The 23,719-nt window shown below is 36.0% G+C and overlaps 1 protein-coding gene across 1 annotated transcript; it reads left to right on the top strand.

Annotated features, from left to right (window-relative positions):
- The first annotated feature begins 5,262 nt into the window (after positions 1 to 5,262).
- RFC3 (replication factor C subunit 3) lies at positions 5,263 to 23,719 on the top strand. The gene is made up of 9 exons (XM_032880040.1): positions 5,263 to 5,438; positions 8,019 to 8,156; positions 10,869 to 10,936; positions 13,092 to 13,189; positions 16,533 to 16,714; positions 17,840 to 17,976; positions 18,082 to 18,180; positions 21,883 to 21,952; positions 23,420 to 23,719. Exons 1-9 carry the CDS (start codon positions 5,352 to 5,354, stop codon positions 23,609 to 23,611), a joined length of 1,071 nt encoding a protein of 356 aa, XP_032735931.1. The 5' UTR covers positions 5,263 to 5,351; the 3' UTR covers positions 23,612 to 23,719.

Here is a 23,719-nt window from a genome sequence, read left to right on the forward strand (position 1 = left end):
TTCAAATATAGCCTTAAATGCTTGTAACTAACAATATTAACCAAGATTTTGTGTGTGTGTGTGTGTGAAGTGGACAAGCTGATTCTAAAATGTATATGAAAATGCAGAGGACAAAGACTGGCAAAGGCAACCTTGGATAAGAACATAGACCAATCACCAGAAATAAAGACCTATTATAAAACTATAATAAAGAAAACAGTGTGGTATCTCTGCCTGGATAGACAAATAGTCCAAAGTAACAGAATACAGAGTTCAGAAACAAATACACACACACATGATCACCTGGCTTACGACAAGGTGATCCTAGAGTGGAGAAAATGCTTTTCAATAAATAGTGCTGGTGTGTGGCACCTGGGTGGCTCAGCTAGTGAGGCGTCCAACTCTTAAGTTTGGCTTATGAGATGGAGCCCCAAGTCAGGTTCCATGCTAAATGCAGAGTCTGCTTGAAATTCTCCCTCTTCCTCTGCCCCTCCCCGACTCTTTCTCTCTAAAATAAATAAATAAATCTTTGAAAAAAATAGTTTTAATGTAATTGAATTTCCACATGGGAAAAAAAATGTATCTTGAAACTTAGGTCATACACCACACACACACAACACACATACATTTCAGTGGATTTCAAATCTACGTGTGAGAATGAAACAACAATAAAGCTTAAAAAAACCCTCAGGAAAACGTTTTCATGAGTTTAGAGTTGGCAAAGATTTTTTTAAAACCATATGCCCTGGACTACACTAAAATTAAGAATTTCTGTTTATCAAAATAAACCATTAAGAGAGTTCAAAGTCAAACCACACATAGGAAAGAGATATTTACAATATATATGTTTGAAAAACAAATCAATAAGAGATTAAAAATGGCAAAAAGATTGGAATAGGAACTTTACAAGGGAATATTCTGATCACCAGTACACACATGGTAAGATTCCCAACATCATTCATTATTAGGATGGTTAAAAACATGATGAGATTTCTCTACAAACCCACCAGAATGGCTAAAATTAAAAGGCTTGCGGTTGGTGAGGATGTGGAGAAAATGTAACCCTTGTGCATCATTGGTGGGAATATGAAATTGTGAAGCTGCCATAGAAAACAGTTGTTTTCTGTTGTTACTCAAAAAAATCAAACATAGAATTACCATGGAATGCAATTACATTTTGAGTATAGAACTGAAAGCAGGAGCCTAAGCAGATATTTGTATACAAATGTTCCTGGCAGCATTATTCACAAAATCCAAAAGATGGAGACGATCCAAATATCTTTTGATGGATAAATGGAGGAATAAAATATGGTATAAAGTTACAACGGAATATTATTCAGCCTAAAAAGAATAACAGTCTGTTACATGCTACAATACAGATGAATCCTAAAGACAATATGGTGAGCGAAATAAGCCAGATACAAAAGGACAAATATTATATGATTCCACTTCCGTAAGATACCTAGAATTGTCAAACTTATAGAGATGAGAAAGAATGAGAAAGAATGGTGGTTTCCAGGGCCTGGGGGTTATCAGCATCAGGAGCTACTATTTGGATGGCTCAGTAGGTTGGGCCCCTGCCTTTGGCTCGGGGCCATGATCTCAGGGTCCTGGGATCGAGCCCCGCATCAGGCTCTTTGCTCAGCAGGGAGCCTGCTTCCCCCTCTCTCTCTGCCTGCCTCTTTGCCTACTTGTGATCTCTCTCTCTGTCAAATAAATAAATAAAATCCTGAAAAAAAGGAGCTACTATTTAATAGGTACAGAGTTCTAGTTTGGCAGGATGGAAAGTTCTGGAGATGGATGGTGGCAATGGTTGCACAATGATGTGAATGTGCTTAATGATAATGAACTGTACACTTAAAAAGGGCTCAAATGATACATGTTATGCCATGAATATTTACCACAATAAAAAAATAAACTTATTGAAGAAGATGGGAAACATCTAACTTTCAGTTTTTGCTGATGGGTACATAAATTGGTGTAACTATTTTGGAAAACTCCTGTCAGTATTTACTAAAGCTAAATATATGCTTGCCTTATCACCTAGGAATGTCTTTCCTAGATGTGTCTTTCCAATGGAAATTAGTACCTGTCTCAAAAATATATATAAGAAAATGGGGCTCCTGAGTGGCTCAGTTGGTTAAGCATCTGCCTCCGGCTCAGGTCATGAACCCAGGGTCCTGGAATCCAGCACTATATTGGGCTCCCTGCTCTGTGGAGAGCCTTCTTCTCCTCCTCTCTCTGTCTGCTGCTCTCCCTGCTTGTGCTTCTCTCTGTCAAATAAATAAATAAATAAATAAATAAATAAATAAAATCTTAAAAAATGTATATATACAAGAATATTCAACAGAATTATTCTTACTAGACAAAACTTGGAAACACCCCAAATGTCCATCAACAATACAACAAATTTGAAGTTTTAAACTATTGTTCTCAAGTTATCTCTATACTTACTTATTTTATAGAAAGATAAATTTCGTATTATTGTCACAAAAAATGTGACACTATGTGAAGTTCCTGTGAGAAACCTCTGTTTAAAACTCTTTCCAGCTTACCTATTTAATGCTATTTCTAAAGTGCAGAGAGGGATCTACACATTGGCCCTTCTCCAAATGGAGAAACTGAATTATAACTGGACACTATCACTGACAATTTCAAAGAATAAATTGTAAGAAAAAAGGACCAGAACACTCCCTCATCTTAAAATAGAAACCAGGGGGCAGCAAAAATTGCTGGGTGTGCTGTCTGTAAAGGAAGGTCCAAATCTTCTCAGACATACGTAAGAGAAAACTCACAAAAGTTTGTGAAGTCAGTGATTTTTTTTTTTAGAGGAAATAACATTACACACACTCTTTGACTAGTCTCTAGGCCTCTTGAGATCGTGATGTATCTGCTTTGTTACTTCTCTTTAAAGAAGCCAAATTAGATCCAGCCTATATAAAGACCTTGATTCTGGCAGGAACCGATTATAGGTTTGCCATAGAGTGGTACGTTGGGATAAACTTCCAAGGGTTAGGAGCAGCTCAATCTTTGATCTTAAGGGTCTTCAGAAATTTAGGTTGTTTCTGCTTATCCCTGGGTTACAGGGTACAAGATGACAGCTTTATCATTTTTGTTTAGATGAGCTCAGTACAAATTTAACCTTGGTGTGTTCTTAAAAATCACCTCTGTATTCATGCCCCCTCATCCTGTTTCACCTTATGTATTTTTAAATACATGTTATGTTTATGTTTAAAACATAAACACTAATTATTGAGTAGCTTTTATGTGGTTGCTACTTACATTACCTTACTTAATCCTCAAATGAACTATGTAAAGCAGGTTTCATCAACCCCATTTTAGGGCTGAGGAAGCTGAGTCATCTAGTGATTGGAGCTATTAGCTGGACACTGCTTAATATGCATGACCACTTCTCTGAACACTTCTTTCATTTTCTGACTCTCTCCTGAGGATCCTATTTTCCTCTGGAGCCATGTCTCACTTCTCATATACTCAAGAGTCTGGAGTAGGATTGCTAGATAAAATACATGACACCCAATTAGACTGTAATTTCAGATAAACATTGAATATTTTTTGTATAAGTATGCTCATGCAATGCTTACAGTAATATTTAGTAATATACTAATTTAGTATATTTATTACTAAATTTAGTAATATTTAGTAACATCCTAAATATTACTGTAGGTTTTCCTAAAAAGTTATCTGAAATTCAAATTTAACTAGGCTTCTTATATTTTTATTTGTGGAATCCAACAACCCTAGTGGAGCTAGGTCTTTCTTATGTTTTGTTGTCCCCTCCACACCATTTCTCCTTCTTTAGAACCTCTGGCAACTTTGAAACACATGTCTACATGTCTTCAGACTCCACACTCTACTACCTTTCATAGTAGTAGAAGTTGTCTGTCATACTCAGGGTCACTGTCAATTCATTGATCATTTTAGTGGATCAATTTCTTTTTATTGATTTTACTGGTTCACTTTCTTCCTCTGAAGAATTATTTCCATCATTATTTTTCTCAGGTTCCATTACCCACATAGATGACAATTCAATACCGTTGCTTTTGATTTCCTTTACCTTCTCATTTCAAACATTTTTCTCCCCCTCTATCCCAATTCAACAGGGGAATAGCATAGGGAATGTGGAAGGTTTTGTAGTATTAAATAGGGCTAGGGAAGCCTCATTGAAGAGAAGATTGTGAGCAAACACACTGAAAGAAGTGAGGAACCCAGCTCTATTGACACATCGACAAAAGTGGTCCAGGAAGAGGTAATGGAAGTGCAAAGGTCCTGAGATAGAAGTACCCCAGGCTTGTTTCAGAAAGTTTCTTGAGAATAAGAACTATATCTTAGAGTTCTTGGTGCTGCTGATTCTGTTCAGTAATATCTTGCCCATAGGAATAACTCAGTAAATATGATAACTCAAAGAGCACAATAAATTCTGGTTTAATAAAAGAATTAAAGGGGGGTACTCTGATAGGTTATAAAACATATTTTGAAATCAATGACTGTCCTGTAATTAGTTGAGATCCAATGACAGTTTTCTGAACAGTATGTAAAATAAGACCATAACTTAAATAACGAATTAATTTTATGTACAACTAGAAAAGTGCATCTAAGAGGTGCAGTTTGAGGGGCACAATTCAAGTTTTATAAAGGCAGAATATTTTCCCAAGGACTTCATATTATTCTAATTTTAATCAGAAGGGTGTTTAAACATTTTGGACTTAGGATAGCATACTAACCTCATATTGTCTTTCCTATGGGCCACATTTTTGTAGTTTTTCATGACCCTTTGGTTCTCTTGCTTCCAACACAGTAAGACTCTTGAAGAATGGAAGTAAGGAAAGATAGTGAAGATTAGATTTTATTTTTAGTAGTTTATTTAAAAAGCTTTATTGAGAGCCTGTCCAGTAAGAAATGCCCCAAGTCGTATATATTCTAGTGCCAAGGACAGCGCTGCGCTCAACACAGTAGATATTCTGCAGGTTTCTGCAGAACGAATGAGTGAATGAACGAATTAACAAAAGAAATTAATCGAGGAACGTGGCTTCTTTGAGGTACTTGCATTTGAAGTCGGGACTATCAGAGCCAAATTTCCAATTTTGTGTAGTACTCTCTGGGCTATCATTGAAAGTGAGAGCAACAAAAATGACTACATAAACAATGAACATCAATGATTAGGCGGTGCCAACACTGCGGCTAATATTGTCCCCATCCAGCTTCCGTAGTAGACCTTAAGTCGCGTACGCGACAGGGCCGGTAGTGACGTCACGAGATTTGGAATTCGCGGGAGAACACATCTCCGCTTCCGGACCGAGAGAGCCCCCGCGCGCGGGACTTTCAAGCGTCAAACCCCGGGAGTTCCAGCTGTCATGAGCCTCTGGGTGGACAAATACCGGCCGTGCTCCTTGGGGCGGCTGGACTATCACAAGGAGCAGGCGGCCCAGCTGCGCAACCTGGTGGGTCTGCGGGAGGGGGGCGGGGAGAGCGGGGAGAAGGTAGGCCCCAGCTCGGGAGTTTCGCTCCCCTAGGGAGAGGGCATCGTCCACCCTCTTCGGAAGGTGCTGTGAAAAATGAAACAGGGAAGCGGGAAAGAGTGTGGAGGGCGGGGGCAGTGCTTGTAAACATGGAAGGCCCTCCTGAGAACTGTCCTCTGAGAACTAAGGTCTGACAGACCCTAAGTGAGAAAACCTTCAATAGAGAAATATGAGGGAAGAGTGGAGCAGGTAAAGAACAGCGAGTGCAAACTCCTTGAGTCCGGAGTGTGCCCGGCCGGTTCTAGGAACCTCAAGAACGCCACTGTAGCTGGATAATAATAGGCCCGGGTTGGGGGAGCGGGAAGCGTAGTAGGAAATCTTGCGGGGTGTGTAGCGGGACCGGGGAGGTGCAGATCCTGTAAATCCTCGGAGGGTGAGATAGGGAGCCATTGGAAGGTTTTGGGTAGAGAAGTGACATCATCTGACTTTACTTTTTAACAGGTTTACTTAAAATTTCTTGGTGGCATTGCCCTTATTTACAAAAAGGAAGGTATTTACTAATTTCGGAGGTAATTTCTAATTCTAAAATAGGTTGTAGTAGGTCGTCCTTGTGTTTAATTCCTTATGAAATATTTTTTTTTTCTTTTCTCCAACCTGATGTGTATTTTCTTGTAGCTGGTAAAAGTGTCTAATAGCAATGTTTTCTGAAACAGGGAAAATGCCTCCCTTTTTTCCAGGTGCATTGTGGTGATTTTCCTCATCTTTTAGTGTATGGACCATCAGGGGCTGGAAAAAAGACAAGAATTATGTGTATTCTACTGAATCTTTCAGGAAATGTAGAAGGAAGAAGGGTCTTGAGAAAAATCTGATATCTGTGGAAGCTATTTATCCCGTCCTTTTAAGAATCTAATAGTACTGTATGCTAACGGAAGTGTTTTGCTCAGATCTGTTTCTTCAATACCCACCTTCTTTTAGAGTTAACTATTTTTCAAAAATGAGAAATAATAATAATTAAAAAAACCATTCATCCTTATATGAAAGTCATTAGAAAAATGATAATGTGAGATCGAGGGGCTTTTTTTAAAATGGCATTCCATCTATACTAATTTAAAATCTATTACAGCTATATACTTCATGTTTAGACAAAGTGTGTTTTCTCAAAGTAGCTTTCATTTTGATTTTCTTAGTCATAGGATACATTTTCTATTCTATGACCATCTTTTTGTTGTACAGAATTTGGAGTAAATATTTTGGACAAAAGTTTAATATAATGGTCGTGTGTGTGATAGATTTGCCTTTAAAAAATGTTCACCCATTATACTATTGAATCTGCAACTTACTGAAACTGTGAAGTCTTTATTTTGGCTAGATTGAGTTTAAAAAGCAGAGGCAACAGTACTTGTGAAGCACCTGCTATTTTCCATGCACTGTTTGGGATGAATAGTTCCTTTCCTTGAAACTTTTCAGTGGTAGAGACAGATCAGTTTACAAAGTATTAAAATTTATTGCAATAGTCACTTCTGTTAAGGTACTTATTTTATTTTTTCTATAATGCTTACATAGAAGCTTTTGCTCCACAAGATATTATGCCCTTGAAGTTATGGTTTGTATTTTCATCATTTTTATACCCTTCATAGCATTCATTCTCAGGCCTGACTGATCATCAAAGTCACCTGGGAAGCTGTTTAAGTGCACACAGTCTTGTAGTCTGTTGCAGTACTGTCAATGCCCTACTCCATCCCATTGCTCTTAACTTGTGAGTGCACACAGACCGACTTCCAGCTTCCTGGATCTGTGTGTCCCGAAGGCTTTTTTTTTTTTTTTTTTTTTTTCTTTTTTTGCTGACATCCCTAAGCAGACTTGAAATGCCTGGGAAATAATTGTCCTCCCTTAATGCCAACCACTTTCCCAAGCAAGCTTCATCAAAAGACTGATGAGAAATAGAATATCATGCTCCAGCTTCCCCACCTCTTGGATGGGTTAACACTGTGGTGTTTTTTTCACACTGGCTTTAAGAGTATCCCCAGCAGAAGTCAACCCGATGCCCAGAGTGGTATTTAAGCAGATAATACACTCATTGGCTGCCTTCCTGACCTTGCTTTGCTTCCCTTTTTCCCTACAAAGTTTTCCTTTACCTCTCAAATAAACCAGATACACTTAGTTCTTATAAGAGGGACTGTAGAAGCCCAAACTAAGACAGGCATCTGTCTCAAAGTTACTGAATTATAATCTCACGGATAGAGTGTGGTATTTAGTTTTTTATTTTAAAAAATTCTCTAGGAGATTTTAACAGACTTGGTTTGGAAGTTTTTGCTTTCTAGCACATGGTGTGTTATCTTGCATGTACTATGCTTAGTATTTAATTATATAAAATTAATGCCAGGGGAATAATCAACATTTCAGTTAATTTTTAAAAGTCTCAGTTTATATATACTCATACATATATATTTTTAAGTATCTCCACCTCAGAGGTGGAGACACAAAATATTTGATACCTGAAAAGTAGTTTAATTCTATTTAGAGTACTCGTTTGACCAGGGAAAATGCCTCCCTTTTTTCCAGGTGCAGTGTGGTGATTTTCCTCATCTCTTAGTGTATGGACCATCAGGGGCTGGAAAAAAGACAAGAATTATGTGTATTCTACGTGAACTTTATGGTGTTGGAGTGGAAAAATTAAGAATTGAACATCAGACCATAACAGTAAGCATTTTACTTTGAGACCTCTAAATAACAGGGATTTTTCAGTCCTCATCATACATATTCCTGTGGCCCCAGCCATTGTTGCCCATGTGTGTTTAAGAATTTTACAGATAACCCAGGTACACAGGATTGAGAACTACTGATGGATAGACCTAATTATTAAAACCAGACCAGAGTCAGTTATATTAAAGAGAAAATATGAGCAACAGGAGATTTTGGGTAAAATGCAGGTGGTGGGATTCCTTTTAGATTATCTAGTGAATCAGTACCTCAGCTGGAACTGGAACTCAAGTCTCTAGAATTCATTGTTCTGAGAGCAGTAGTGGGTTTGGAAAGGGAGTGATTTTGAAAAAAAAATTTAAATACGGAATCAGGCAACTTGGTAGAGATTGGGCAGCTGACTGTTTAGAAAAGGAGGCATGAAGCTCTGGGATGTTCAGAGAATTTCTGTGATGTTGCCCTTTGCCCTTGGCTGAGCTTTCCAGCCTCATACCATGCAGTGCATTTTCATACTCTCCTTATAGACAGTGTTTAAGATTTAGCTGAAATACCTCCTCTCGTTGTGCCCCCAGTCCCTTTAGAATTAATTTTTCCTTCTACCATCCATAGTTTATACTTTTTAGAGTACTTACTTTGTTTGGCCTTGGTTACAGTTTTTCTTTTTTTATTTTGACAAGATATTGTTTGTTTTGAAGTTATGTAGGGAACATGTCCGGTTCATTTTTATATCCTTCATAGGCCCTGGTGTAGCATCTTGTACATATTAGGCACTGAAAAAAAAAGTATGCTGAGTGACTGGATGATAAGTAGTACTATTAATAGGATCTTTGGGAAGACAAATGGATTTTAGGCTACTGTTTATGAACTTGTATTTAGACACATTGAGTTTGAGGTGCTGGTGGTACACACTGGAGGGAATTCTTAAAAAGTGTGCAGGGACAAATTTAACAAGAAGAGTGTGAGATTTGTGGGAAGAAAACTAATATTTTATAAAAGGACAAAAAACAAGAGCTGATCAAATGGAAAGTTGCAGCAAGTGTTCAGAGGCTTAATACTTTAAAATCTTTTCTATCCAAGTTACAGTATAAATTTCAATGAAATTATAGTAAATTATAGTTAAAATCCAACATGTTTTTTTAGTTGTAGGAAATGATCTTAAAGTACATATGGAATACATTGCTGAGGCTAGCTAAAGTACAAAAAAGATTTGTGAAGTGGGACTTGTATTACGAGATCTTAAATCCTATTGTAAGGCTACTGTAACCAAAACAATATTGTATTGGCTTGGGACTAGAGAATTCAATCAGTAGAACTTATTAGAGAGGCCCAAAATATGGTAGCTGCTTCAAATCAGTGTTAAAAGCATGAGTCAGCAAGATGTGCCAGCGTAACTAGTTGAATCCCTATGATTCATAATTTGTGAAAATGTGAAAATGAATTTCATATGAATTAAAGTCTTAAATGTTAAGATGAAATACTTAATTACTTAAATGAATAGCCTATGGTCAGGAATACCTTTTATTTTTAATACCTGTTAATAAAAACATGGAAGTGATAGAAAAAAATATGTGCTTATATATATATGTGTGTGTGAAATTTACAAGTTTGTATGACAGAAGATAACATAAAATCAGTAGAAAAATGAAAAATTGTCAAAAAATATTTGAAAGGAACATGTTAGATAAAAGATTTTACAAATTAACAATGGAAAGACAAATAACCTGGTAGAAAACTGAATGAAAGTCTCAAGAGAGAAATATAAGCAACCAATAAACATATGTAAAGATGTTTGACATTCATGATAGTTGAAGAGAAACAAGTGAGTCTATTAGGAAAGTGGCAGAAACTGAGGACATTATGTAAAACCTGCAGGTGGGGAATGTTGGGGAAGAGTATTTGTTGCCAACGGAAAAGTGGCATTTGTTAGTTTTTTTGTTTTTTTTTTTGAAAACAGTCTGGTTATACATACACACATACACATAAAACATTAGAAAACATATCCCCTTCAATCCAGCAAATTCTTTATTGGGAATCTGTTACATGGAAATGAAGTCAGTACATTAGACATGTAGAAGGATATTAATTGTGGGATTGTTTGAGATGTCAAAAAGCAAGAAACAGTGCTCGCTTTGGCAGCACATATACTAAAAAAGCACGAAGCAAACACTCATCAGTACGACTGTCTCTGGGACATCGAAGTTACAGGCTGATAAACAACTACCCTATATCAGTGTCAGAGGGTAATTGCCTAGGTGTTAACTAAGAAAAGTAAAACAAATAGATATGATTGCTTCTTTTTTTTATAACTCTTTTTTACAAGAAACATTGACACTATAGAAATATATAAAAATGTATAAAATATAAAAAGTATATATAAATATACATATGTGTGTTATGGTGAAGTCTGAACAGACATATGCAGACTGTTGACAGTGATGATCTGCTCATAATGGAATGGTTTGTAGATATCTGGAGGTAGAGGGAAAAAAATAATCATAATAAGAACAGGATGTGTGATGTGATCCAGTTTATATAGAAACGTGTTTATTTGCACATTGAGAAAAGAATGAAGTTAAAATATTAGTGGTGGTTTTCTAAAGTTTTTTTTTAATAAAACATAAATTGTTCATTTTTAAAAAACAATGAAATACAGAAAAGAGGAGAAATGGCCAGTAAATAAACATTAAAAACATCTATTTTCTTTGTCCGCAGACTCCATCTAAAAAGAAAATTGAAATTAGCACTATTGCAAGCAATTATCACCTTGAAGTTAATCCCAGGTAAGGCTACTATATAGAAATTAAGCCTTTTTTTTTTAAGAGTAGAACCCATTCTTGAAGTAGAATCATATATGGAAGCACAGTATATACCCAAAGGTAATGCTGCTCAATGTGAAATAGGGAGCCTAGAAGCTTTCTGCTTCTCCCTTTGTCTTTGATTCCTGAGTCAAATAATTTTAATAATTAAATTTTCTTGCGCTACAGAGTTAAATTCTATTAAATTTTAATAATTAAATATACTCTGTTTTATAAGAGTACATTTCATAGTCACTAAATTTTTGTTATATTGACTAATTCAGAACTGATGAGCAAAGTAAAATATGTCTAAAAAGTTTGTAATGTGAGTGAATATTTCAGAATGTGAATTTGGGTTATAATTTTTTTTTTGCCACTCTTTTGTTTCATATTCTTGATTAGAGTGTGTTATAATAGTCTAACAACCAATGTCTATACTATTTATCATGAGTAATTAAGATTAGGATCCTGTTGGAAGGCACATTGAAAACTCATCAAGTACTGCTTAATACTGTAGAAGTGAATGTATTGGGAACAAAGTTGGGTAAAGCTTCAGGGTTGTCCAGTGCCTGATAATGTTTTTTAAGGAGTACAGAATCAAGGACATCTTCAGGCAAAGACAGTGTTTTTGGGCAATGGAATAGATATGAGGATGAACATGCATTTCAAAACTGGATCAGGAAGAGTATAGTTAAAAGTTAATGTGTATTCAGTAGCAGGCACTGTGTGAGCAGCTTTACATGGATTATTGTATTTAGTCATTAAAATAACCCTGACAGATAGGTGTTATTATCTTCCTCATGTATGTCCAAGAAAATTAAGAGAACTAAGATTTGGTTGGAAAGGGTCTTACCTGAAAATTAGAAGAAAATGTTAATTCCATAGACAGAAGAGAAATGTTTTGGATTCTTGACTGGGGAGTAATCATAAAAGAGACATTCCAGGTGTAGTGATCTAATTGAGAGAGATTTGATGGCTGTTTGGGAAAATAAACTAAAGCTGATTGTTTTGCTCTGTTTCTCATTGTGAGTTCCTCAGTAGGGAGAACAGTCAATTAGAGATGGAGCGGATTGTTTTTCAGGGGTTTGAAATCGACAGCCTAAATTAACTAGGTGACTTATGTTGGTTTGTGAGTTGTGTGACTTTAAGTGCCAAAGCAATAATGTGAGTATAAATAACAGATAATGCTTATAATTAGTCAGTAGCTTATAGAGTTCTATCTTAAATTCCATTTGCTTATCCCATCCTCTTGCTAAGACCCTAAATCAGCTCCATGCTAGTGTTGGGAACAGACTTGTCTAGGCTTGTATTTTATTATTGGGGGGATGAAGAAAAGGAATGGAGATTAACATTCCTTTTCAGAGTTATTTTTACATTTTGAGTCACTGCAGGTAATTAAGAAACTTAAGGATTAGTTATTGCTCTTTTTAAGTTATAGTAAACTTGATAAAAGAACATGTTTAGTGTTTTCAGTGTCACTTACCAAATTGTAATTGAATATTAGAATATGTTGTATTTTATTTTATTTTTTAAAAGATTTATTCATTTGACAATAAAATAAAGATTTTATTTATTCATTTCACAAGTAGGCAGAGAGGCAGGCAGAGAGAGAAGAAGGGAAGCAGGCTCCCTGCTGAGCAGAGAGCCTGACTCAGGGCTCCATCCCAGGACCCTGAGATCACGACCTGAGCCGAAGGCAAAGGCTTTAACCCATTGAGCCACCCAGGCGTCCCAGAATATGTTGTATTTTAATGACCCTTAAAATATTTCCCTTTGAAAGTTTTGTGAATGTAATTAGGTATGAGTGATTTTTTTTTTAAGATTTTATTGTTTTATTTGACAGAGAGAGAGAGAGATCACAAGTAGGCAGAGAGGCAGGCAGAGAGAGAAGAAGGGAAGCAGGCTCCCCGCTGAGCAGAGAGCCTGACTCGGGGATGGATCCCAGGACCCTGAGATCATGACCTGAGCCGAAGGCAGAGGCTTAACCCACTGAGCCACTCAGGCGCCCATGTATGAGTAGTTCTGATTAAAATTTAAATAAACTCTTCAGTGTTTTTCTTACCATAACAGATTAAGAATAAGAGCATAATATTTTCTAAATAGTTACATCTATATTTACAATTGTTTCTGTTTTCTATAGTGATGCTGGAAATAGTGACCGGGTAGTAATTCAGGAGATGTTGAAAACAGTGGCACAATCGCAGCAACTTGAAACGAACTCTCAAAGAGATTTTAAAGGTATGTGATAAACAGATTTCTTTTAAGGCAGACAAGAAATTGTACACAGTGAGTGTAAGAGAAAATGTCATGGGAAACATAAATTCCATCTATTTAGCAAATACATTATTAACCTCCTGTTCTATGGCAAACATTATGCTTTGTTATTTTTGGATATAAAAGTGAGTAAGAGAGGCATGATCTCTGTTCATGAAAGTGTGTAAACTAATGGAATTGAATTTTGGTGGAGAGAGGACTGTTTGTACCACCTGTTTGTTATTTTAGAACTAGATGAATAATGAAAAAATACTTAAAATAAGAAATAACATTTATTTATTTTTTTTTTTTTTTAAGATTTTATTTATTTTATTTGACAGACAGAGATTACAAGTAGGCAGAGAGGCAGGCAGAGAGAGAGAGGAGGAAGCCAGCTCCCCGCTGAGCAGAGAGCCCGATGCGGGCCTCGATCCCAGGACCCTGGGATCATGACCTGAGCCGAAGGCAGAGGCTTTAACCCACTGAGCCACCCAGGCGCCCCAAGAAATAACATTTAAAAATAACTGTTCCTAGGATCAAAGTTATATGTTCATTATCAAATATTTAGAAGAATATAATTTTATAATTATAATTTTACTGTCCAGAGATTATCATTGACATTTTTGTCATTACTTTCCCATATTATTTATATGCATATATATGTATACATTCTCATAGAAGATTTTGTGATGATAAAAATGCCAGCATTTAATGCTTTTGATATATTTTGTCAAATTCTTTGTCCAAAAGTTAGACTTATCCTACCACCCGAAGTATTTGGGAGTGCCCATTATTCCCTGACGTTTATCACCACTGTGGTTAATTAGTTTTAATCTTTGTCATTTTGAGTGGAGAAAATAGTTTGTATTTATTTTTTCTTTAGTTAGTGTGATAATTTTTTCTTTTATTCATTGCTTCTTTTACTGTTTTGTGAATTGTCTGTGAATATTTCAGCCTATTTCTTACCTTTCCTTCTTAGTTCACTGTATTTCAGAATAATTTTACATGTGTGTATTTTTTTGATTTCTTTGTTTATTTGAGAGAGAGAGAGAAAAAGAGTGAGTGTGGGGAGGGCCAGAGGGAGAGAGTCTCCAAGCAGACTCCCCTCTGAGCTTGGAGCCTCAGTGTGGAGCCTGCTCTCAGGTCTCAGTCCCAAGACCCTCAAATCATGATCTGAGCCGAAATCAAGAGTTAGCCGCTTAACTGACTGAGTCACCTAGGTGCCCCTTGTCTGTTTGTTTTTTTGCCACTATAAATGGAGTCTTCATATATTCTTTCTAGGTTTTATGTACATATGTGATAGCTATTGATGTTTGTGTCTTAATTTTATACATTACTATGTTATTACATTCTTTTATTGTTTGTAATAGCCTTTCCATTGTTTCTTTTGAGTTTTCAGATATGTGTATGTGTTTGTTTATATCAATCTGTGAGTAATAGAGATGAATTTTCCCCTTGTTTCCAGTTTGTATGGCTTTAAACACTTTCTCTAACCTAATTATATTTGCCGGCACCTCCAATACAGTGTTCACTAGTACTAAAGGTACTGAAAGGAGAGCCTTAGAGTTTCCCCATTTAGTCATTTAGTTGCTGGGTTTTGGCCCGAGTTGTATCTATTTGATCATAAGAAAGTAAGCATCAGTTCATATTTTGAGGGTTTCTAACATAAATGTGTGTTAAATTTTTTCACATGCTTGCTTCTGCATCTGTGAATGAGGTTTTAAGATTTTTCTTCTTAGCTGTATTGGTATTGTAGATTATATTGGGTCTTCTAGTGAAACTGCTTTGTATTTCTAGAGTAAATCTCACTTGGTCATGATGTGTTAATTTTTTAAATATGCTGCTATTTTCTGCCTACCAAGGACTTATTTTTATATCATTTGGTTTGTAGTGCTATCTTTGGTAGATTTTGGGATCAATCTCCTTATTTCTCTTTTCCCTGTTCTGTTCCATTTGGATTTCTATCTCCAGAATTTCTCCTCATTTTGAAGGATTATCTTGGAAGGGAGCTTCATTTTATTATTTTCAGTTTACTGCTCTGTCAAACCTTGTTGCATCCAGATTCCTTTGCTCTGACCCATAAATTGAACCCCGTAGGTGCTGTTTATTTCACAGTGTGCTCTTGTGGGTGATTTGGGGTTCTGTACCTGAGGCTGTAAAAACCTAGTACATCCCTATCACACCCTCCCACACATAGTTCCTTGTTCTCACTTGCTCATATTCAGGGTTTTTAGGTAAAACCTCTCACTTTGTTTTGATATAAATGTTACCGATGAGTCTTTGGTCTTGGAATCTCTGTTTTTATGGGGGAGAGTCAGATGTATACTGCTACCACTACCATCTTCTAGAAATAACGGAGTATGATGAAAATTCAGGAGCACCTGGATGGCTCAGTTGCTTAAGCATCTGCCTTCCACTCAGGTCATGATCCTGGGATACTGGGATAGAGCCCCGTGTTGGGCTCCCTGCTCAGTGGGGAGCCTGCTTCTCTCTCTGCCCCTCTCCCTGAGAACATTGCACATATGCTTGTACGTATGCTCTCTCTCTCTCTCTCAAATAAATAAATTAAATCTTTAAAAAAAAAGAAAAGGAAAAATACAATAGTTGGACTCAGTTCTTACCACAACAACTTAAAGCTGGTCCTTTATTATGGCCAGGTGGAATCTTACTGTGTATGTGACCAGATGTCTTTATTCCTTATTGACTATGTCTCTTTCATCAGTATTTTCCAAAGTACATTGCTAGAATGATAAGATTTAAATTGTTCCAAAAATGGTGCTCCTGTGTTAAAGTATTTTGTGGAAATGCAGCACAGTATCTCCCTGTATTGGTGATTTTTAGTTCATATAAATATAATAAATGCTGCAGTGAATTCTACAAAAAAGTAACATCTTTAACTTCATTTAGCCTAGTGTTTCTTAGGTTTGTTTTATTGGATTTAAAAAAAAAATTTTGTTTTAAGATTTTATTTATTTGACAGAGAGAGACACAGCAAGAGAGGGAACATAAGCAGGGGGATTGGGAGAGGGAGAAAGCAGGCTTCCCACCGAACGGGGAGCCTGATGCGGGGTTCAGTCCCAGGATCCTGGGATCATGACTTGAGCCGAAGGCAGACGCTTAACACTGAGCCACCCTGGTACCCTGATTGGAATTCTTTAAATAAAAATTGAATAAATTATTCCCACCATACCTGAGACTTTTATATGTCCTTGCCCAAGGAAAGAGTAGTATATCAAACTTATTATTTAGGATTTCACTCTAAATAATGAAGAGAAAGAGAAAGAGATAGATACTCAAGTTAAAGTTTGTTTTGTTTCTCCTCAACTAGTGGTATTATTGACAGAGGTTGACAAACTCACCAAAGACGCTCAACATGCTTTGCGTAGGACCATGGAAAAGTATATGTCCACTTGCAGATTGATCTTGTGTTGCAATTCTACATCTAAAGTGATACCACCTATTCGCAGTAGGTGCCTGGCGGTTCGTGTGCCTGCTCCCAGCATCGAAGATGTAAGTCAAATGAAACTTTTCGGGAATTATTTTGGATTCTGTGAGTACTGTATGTACATCCCTGTCATGTTTGTTTTATAAAAACATAGTGAAGTGTACTAGTAATTCAAGAACATCTGTGACCTGGATGCTAATTGTTAGTAGATATATAAACCAATATATATAGTAGTAAATGCCAAATATCATTATATAGGAAGGGTGATGGTAAGCTCTGTTAAGAATACTGTGTATATGCCATCAGTATTTAGGAAGTTCTTCTTTTTAAGTCATTTTTTTTTTTTTACTTTAAACCAGTAGTATTATGAATTTTACTAAACTAGGCAAGGACTAGTTGCTTAGTGTCTTCTACTTCAAGCTGATTTAATTGGCTTTGGAAAAGACTTGAGGTTGGAGGGTATAGATTTTGCAAGGAGATTAATGTGAGACTACCTTGTTCCTAGTTAGGGGACCAAAATTAGTCTGAAACAACATAATACATGTTTTTTTTCCTTTATTGTTCTTAATACGTATAAATAAAAATGCAAATTTCTCACAATGAGCAGCTTTCCTGCTAATAATAGATTTTGGGTGATTTTATGCAAAGTAGGGATAAAAGGCGACTGACACTGTGTTAGTTGCAAAGTGGCAAAGTACCTTTATTAAATGTTTCACTTACAAACATTTTTATATAGTTAAAATTAGTTTAATGTACTTAAAATTTACTAAAGTTAAAAAGGCAAGGCTACCAGGTTACACCACTCCTATGGGCACCGTTGTCATCTTAGTGCATGCAAATAATACCCCTGAGTCATGCAGAATTCAGCCTGTGCAGCTCTACTTGGCAGCCCTGTGAGTGGTGTCCTTGTAAAAGACCTGAGGCTCTGTGTGTCTTCCTTACAGCTCCCCCAAGGTGGCAGGCAGGCTTGGAATTTCAACCAGGTCTTTCTCTGGTTGCAGAGTCCGTTGCTGCCCCTTCCTGACAGCTAGACCAGACCCCTGGCTTTCTGCTTAAAGGAACATGTGAGTTAGGATAGGGAGTGACAAAATAAATAAAATAACAGGTGTATGAAGATGTTATCAACAGAATTCTGTCCATGTGCTGTTTGACAGATTGTCCCAATTTTGTTAATAATGTTTTGTTTGTAGATTTGTCATGTATTATCTACTGTGTGCAAGAAGGAAGGTTTGAATCTTCCTTCACAACTGGCTCAAAGACTTGCAGAGAAGTCCTGCAGGAATCTCCGTAAAGCCCTACTTATGTGTGAAGCCTGCAGAGTGCAACAGTAAGTGAAAGGGGCAATTACCAGAGGAAACACTTTGGGACAGAAGCACACTCCATTTACTTTATTGTGTAATTTTTTTTTTTTTTTTTTTTTTTTAACATGTAGATATCCTTTTAGTGCAGATCAAGAAATCCCTGAAACAGATTGGGAGGTGTATCTCAGGGAGACTGCCAATGCTATTGTCAGTCAGCAGACTCCACAAAGGTAAATAGTATCAAAGATGACCATAAAAGTTTCATCATGGTGGGTACCTGGGTGGCTCAGTGTGTTGAGCCTCTGTCTTTGGCTCGGATCATGATCTCGGGGTCCTGGGATCGTGGCCTGTGTTGGGCTCTCTGTTCAGTGGGGAGCCTGCTTCCTTCTCTTTCTCTACTTGTCTCTCTGCCTACTTGTGATCTCTCTGTCAAATAAATAAATAAAATCATAAAAAAAAAAACACAAAAGTTTCATCATGGAAATACTCCAGATGATGTGAGTTTTGGATTAGCTGGTTTATACTACCAATACGCCATTTAGAATTACAGTAAATCTTGTATCTGAATACTAAACTTTCGAAGAAAAAATATGATTTAATTTTAAATGTTTAGTGGTTCAGAATAGCTGGTATGTAGTATCAATGGCTTTTATTAAGCTATTGACAGGTGTATATGGAATTTATACATGAAAGAAATCTTGGAAGTTTTAGTTTTCCTTTCAGAATCTCAGATGACTTAATATTAGTATGTAACATAATGCGCTTAGTTTTCTGACATTGAAAAGAATAGTATATAACTTTGTAATTGATGGATCACATGCCAGAAAGACAACAGCTTATGAATCAGACTTCTACTGATTTTTAGCTAAGATTCTTCAGGTAACTACTTCTTAGAGTTTGAACTTTTTCACTTGTGTTATTACCCTGCTAGGAATACTTGGGCATTGGTTGTGAAGAGCAAGATTGTGTGATAATGGTTTGAGAACTGGAAAACTGTGCTCATGTATGGTGATAAGCTCTGTTAAGAATAATACTATGTATATACCACCAGTATTTAGGAAGTGTTTTTTTGTGTCACACTTGCTGAACAGTTGTTTACATTTACTTTAGTGGGCCATACTGAAAATACTTCAGCCGTTAATTATTTGGTTTATGATAGCTTTGATTGAGAAGGGCAGTCTGCTCTTCTCCAAATCAAGAGTGACGGTCCTAAGGCCCACTACCTTTGGGAAGCCTGGAGATTTTTAAGGTCCCTTGGTGTGCAGTCTCCTACTCTTACTTACTGCCTGTCAGAACTGAGAAACCACCTTTGGAATTAAGAGAAGGTAGTTGATTGCTTTAGGAAACAGACTGGACTGAGTTCAGCCACGCAAGTTCAAGCTTTTTTGTTCATATGAAAATAATCGTGAGAAAAATATACCATGTTTCTCCTCTTGGGTGATATATCCAATGAATTCTAATTTTTATAAATATGCTGCAAAAGTATTATAACATGAACTCTTTGGCTCCTTATATAGGTGAGTGGAGGTGGATAGTCACACATAATGGGTACTTAGTATTTCATTGGGGTTTGCTAGAATGCCTATAATTCAATTATTTTAATTGAAGAATTTAATAGTTTTTAAGAAGTGCCAAACATTGTAAGTAATCTCTTCAGAAAAGAAACCTTAACTTTAGGAAAAAGTGTGCATTCCATTTTGTAAAATGTTGATAAGCTATGACGTAATCTCAGCGTTAAAGAGATAAAATTCAAACAAAGCCTGTTTTAGGAGCCTTTTACTTTTGTAAAATATTTTCACATTGAAGATGACTTTCTTGTTTTTTGATTTTAAAGAAGAAAACTTGGTGGAGTAGTTGTAGAACTTTCCTAATTTTAAGAGAGCTCCATACAAGATGTAATATTTGGCAATTGCTAGCTGTGTTTTTAATACTTTAGTTGATTATCACTTTGTTTAATTCTTCTAGATGCTGCTACCTCTTCTTCCAATTTTCCATGCAAGTTTGGGAGGCTCTCAAATAAATTTGTTTAAGAAGAGGTGCTATTATTTCTTATGTAAACTAACGGTTGTGGGAACTGATTCCATTGTGTTACATAAAAAGAAATTTCAGTTCCAAAAAGCATCCAGGTTGACCAGAAATATTGGGAGGGCTGGTGTCATTCTGATTGTTGACTTACACATTACCAAATGACTTTATTATTTTTGACCCCTTAGTCTTGATTCTTGTCTGATTTGTTTTAGAAGTCATAATTTTCTAATTTAGATAGCCACTAATATTTAGCAAGCAATTAGTATGTTGGTTCTTACACATTGTGGTATCATTTAAGTTACAGAACAACCCTATGAAGAAAAGTATTATATCATTATTTTGTAGGTAAGAAAACTGCTGTTTTGGGAGATGGTTGCTTATTCACAGATATTCCGTTAAGAATCAGAGAGAGTTGTGTTTCTCTGACAGAAGAATTTGCACTCTTAATCACTTGCAATCCCCAAGAAACAATGATACAAAGAAAATGTAGAGTATATCCTTTTTAAGAAGTTAAGTCATACTAGAAATGAAAGACTAAGCTGAGATGCATGTAGCATGCATGAGATGAGCACAGCATAGTTATAACACATTTGTAGAGGGAAATATATCCTGATTTAACTCTTCAGAAATAAACTATATGCCTAATTGTTAAAATAATTTCATACCATCTATCATTTGTGTCTGTTTCTTTTTAATAATCAGAGTTGCTTTTTTTTTTTGAGATCTACTATCATGGCGAAGAAGGATCAAGGGCTTTGGAGTCAGACTTGAAATTAAAATTCTATCTCAACTACATGAGTTTTAATGGATGCTTAACCTCTCTGAACTTTAGTTCAGTGAAAGAGTGGTGTTGTGAGGTCTAAATAGCACACTGTAGTGAGCCTCTTACAGAGGAATGGGTTTAGTAAATGCTTTGACAGACATTGGAAGGGTATGGATTTGGGAGTAAGGCAGATCTATTCTTAAATTATGGTTCTGCTATAGTCATCTTTGTGAGGTTACTTAAACTATCTGAGCCTTAGTTTTTTCATCTAAAAAAAATGGAGATAATGCCCCCACTCAGAGCTAGTGTGAGGACTAAATTAAATTGGTACAGTGTCTTGCATATAGCAGGGGCTCAGAAGATGCTAGCTTCTTTTTTCACTTTATTTACTTTTATTGTGGCACAGCTTCCTACTCTTAGAGTCCCTGGAAAAGGATTTGAGCCTCTACTTTTAAGAAGTCTTAGATGAATCACTTCTCTGATCTGAAATATGGAACATCTGTGATATTATTTTAGTAAAGATTCAAAACAGTATTTTCCCTTTAGGGTACTAAGTATATATAGGGAGATAAAGATAATTGTTTTGTGTATATTTACAATTTTACTTGTCACTTTTTTCTTCCTGTTTTAAAATGTCATATGTATATTTCCCTCTTTACCCTTTTCTCTCCTGAAACTACTATAAGAAGGGCCTAGAATTAAGATCTCAGAGGTTGGAATGTTCATATTCACTTAGGCAACCTGATTCTGTGCTTAACCTGTGACCTCTTGCACTGCCCTGTGACAGGACAGTTTTGTTTCCCTGTCACACTGCTTTTTAACTTAGCAGTTGAGATAGTAACATATACTACATATCACGCTTATATTCTCTTTTCTTGTATAATTAGCGATTTATCTTTTCATGACCATTTTCTAGATGTCTGAATATAAATGTCTGACTTTTAAAGAATTCTGAACATTTTTAGAAAAATGAACTGAAATTAGGAAAAGCTTAAATGTGAATGCTAAGAATGATAAGCCATTTAAGAAAATGTCTGTATTGGATTGTTTGTTTAACTCATAAAGTAAAACAGTGAGTAGGTACTTGAAAAAATTATGTCTAATTTTCATTATAAAATATTAATTATCTTGTTTTATATAGGCTCCTTGAAGTTCGTGGAAGACTTTATGAGCTTCTAACTCATTGTATTCCTCCTGAAATAATAATGAAGGTAATCTGATTTCAGATCTTCAACCATTTATAATCATAAAATTTGGATTTGGGGTATGTGATCACAGGACTTTTGCAGTACTGAGACACGTTGTCATCTCTTTCTATCTAGCTCATTAATTCAACATATTTATTGAGCCTCTCCTTATGTCAGACACCATTAGTGGAGTGTTGAAGAAGACTAGGGAGGGCCTGCTTTTAGACAATTTATATTTTAGTGGTGTGAAATGGGAAACAAGAAGCAAAAGAATTTCAGAATTTTGTAAGTGCTAAAAGGAAGTAACAAGGTGAAATGATAGTAATGGAAGTTGGGCTGTGGAAAGTCAGCAACAGCTTCTATGAGGAAGGCATGTTTAAACTGAGATTTGGAGGATTAAAAGAAGAGAACCATGTAAATAAATGGGAAAAAGTACAGGTGACCCTTCAACCTTCTGGGGGGATTAATGCCCAGATCCCCAGCATAGCTGAAATCCACATAGAATTTTTAACTACACCCAAATTTAACTACTAATAGTCTACTGTTCACCAGAAGCCTTACTGATAACAAACATTTGATTAACACATTATATGTATATATTATATACTGTATTACAATAAAGTAAGCTAGAGAAAAGAAAACTTACTAAGGAAATTGTAAGGAAAATACATTAATAATAGTATTGCACTTACTGAAAAAAATCCTTTTGTAAGTGGACCCTCACAGTTAAAACCCATGTTTTTTAAGAGCTGTATTTCAGATGACGATGTTAGTGCACATGGGGAATGACATTAAAAAAGTTGGCAGAGTCTGCTCTATGTAGGATATTGTGAAGCACAGCCTTAGGTTTGGTCTTTTAGCTACCTAGCCAGCTGTGTTGATTGACTTGGATGTTAGAGAATGCAGGGTTTTTGTTTGTATTTATTAAAATTACATGGCAATACCTACATGAAACAATTCAAATTATACTAAATTTAAAAGCAAAAATGAAGGTCCACCCTTCCATTTCCATAAGGGTAAGCACTTTCAACAGACCTGTATTCTAGTCACAGAAATGAGACCATATGTATGGCTGTGTGTGTGTATAGTTGCACTGTTTTTTTATTCGACAGTGTAGCATGGACGATATTTCATGACAGTATGGGTTTGTTTTATCCTAGTGGATGAATGGAATGTCATTGTAGGACTATAGCATAGGTTTTTGAATATGACCCTGTTGGTGGAACCGGAGGTTTCTACAGATTATTATTATAACTAGTAATGCTGCAGTAAGCATCTTTGTATTTATATCTCTGCACCCTCAATTTGGCATTTGGAATATGATTGAGAACTGCCACATTTCTACTTTATAGAAAGGGTATACAATTTTTTGTTTTTGGATGAAGACTGCCATTCCATGTAAAAGAATTAAAGATTTTGGAAAACTTGTTCACCTTTTTTTTTGTTTTGTTTTAAATGGTTACTTTTTAATTACTAGTTATCTTTTTTCAGGGCCTTCTCTCAGAACTTTTACATAATTGTGATGGACAACTGAAAGGGGAAGTGGCCCAGATGGCTGCTTACTATGAACATCGTCTACAGCTGGGTAGCAAAGCCATTTATCACTTGGAAGCATTTGTGGCCAAATTTATGGCACTTTATAAGAAGTTCATGGAGGATGGATTGGAAGGCACGATGTTTTGACATCTTGACGTCTATCCTTAATTCTTCCTAATATTTCTCAGTATCAGCATTTATATTCATTTTATATTGGAAGAGCTGCAGGTAAAATAAACTTACTTTACCTAATCA

The sequence above is a fragment of the Lontra canadensis genome, unplaced genomic scaffold (genome assembly GCF_010015895.1).
Source record: "Lontra canadensis isolate GAN:19392208 unplaced genomic scaffold, GSC_riverotter_1.0 scaffold67, whole genome shotgun sequence".
In the NCBI taxonomy this organism is placed as follows: Eukaryota; Metazoa; Chordata; class Mammalia; order Carnivora; family Mustelidae; genus Lontra; species Lontra canadensis.

What these genes read in the sequence shown, in the direction of transcription:
- RFC3 (XM_032880040.1), top strand. Translation starts at nt 5,352, where the DNA reads ATGAGCCTCTGGGTGGACAAATACCGGCCGTGCTCCTTGGGGCGGCTG. An exon ending in AGTCAGCAGACTCCACAAAG is followed by an intron (nt 18,181 to 21,882) that starts GTAAATAGTATC and finishes TGTTTTATATAG; the next exon opens with GCTCCTTGAAGTTCGTGGAA. An exon ending in CTCCTGAAATAATAATGAAG is followed by an intron (nt 21,953 to 23,419) that starts GTAATCTGATTT and finishes ATCTTTTTTCAG; the next exon opens with GGCCTTCTCTCAGAACTTTT.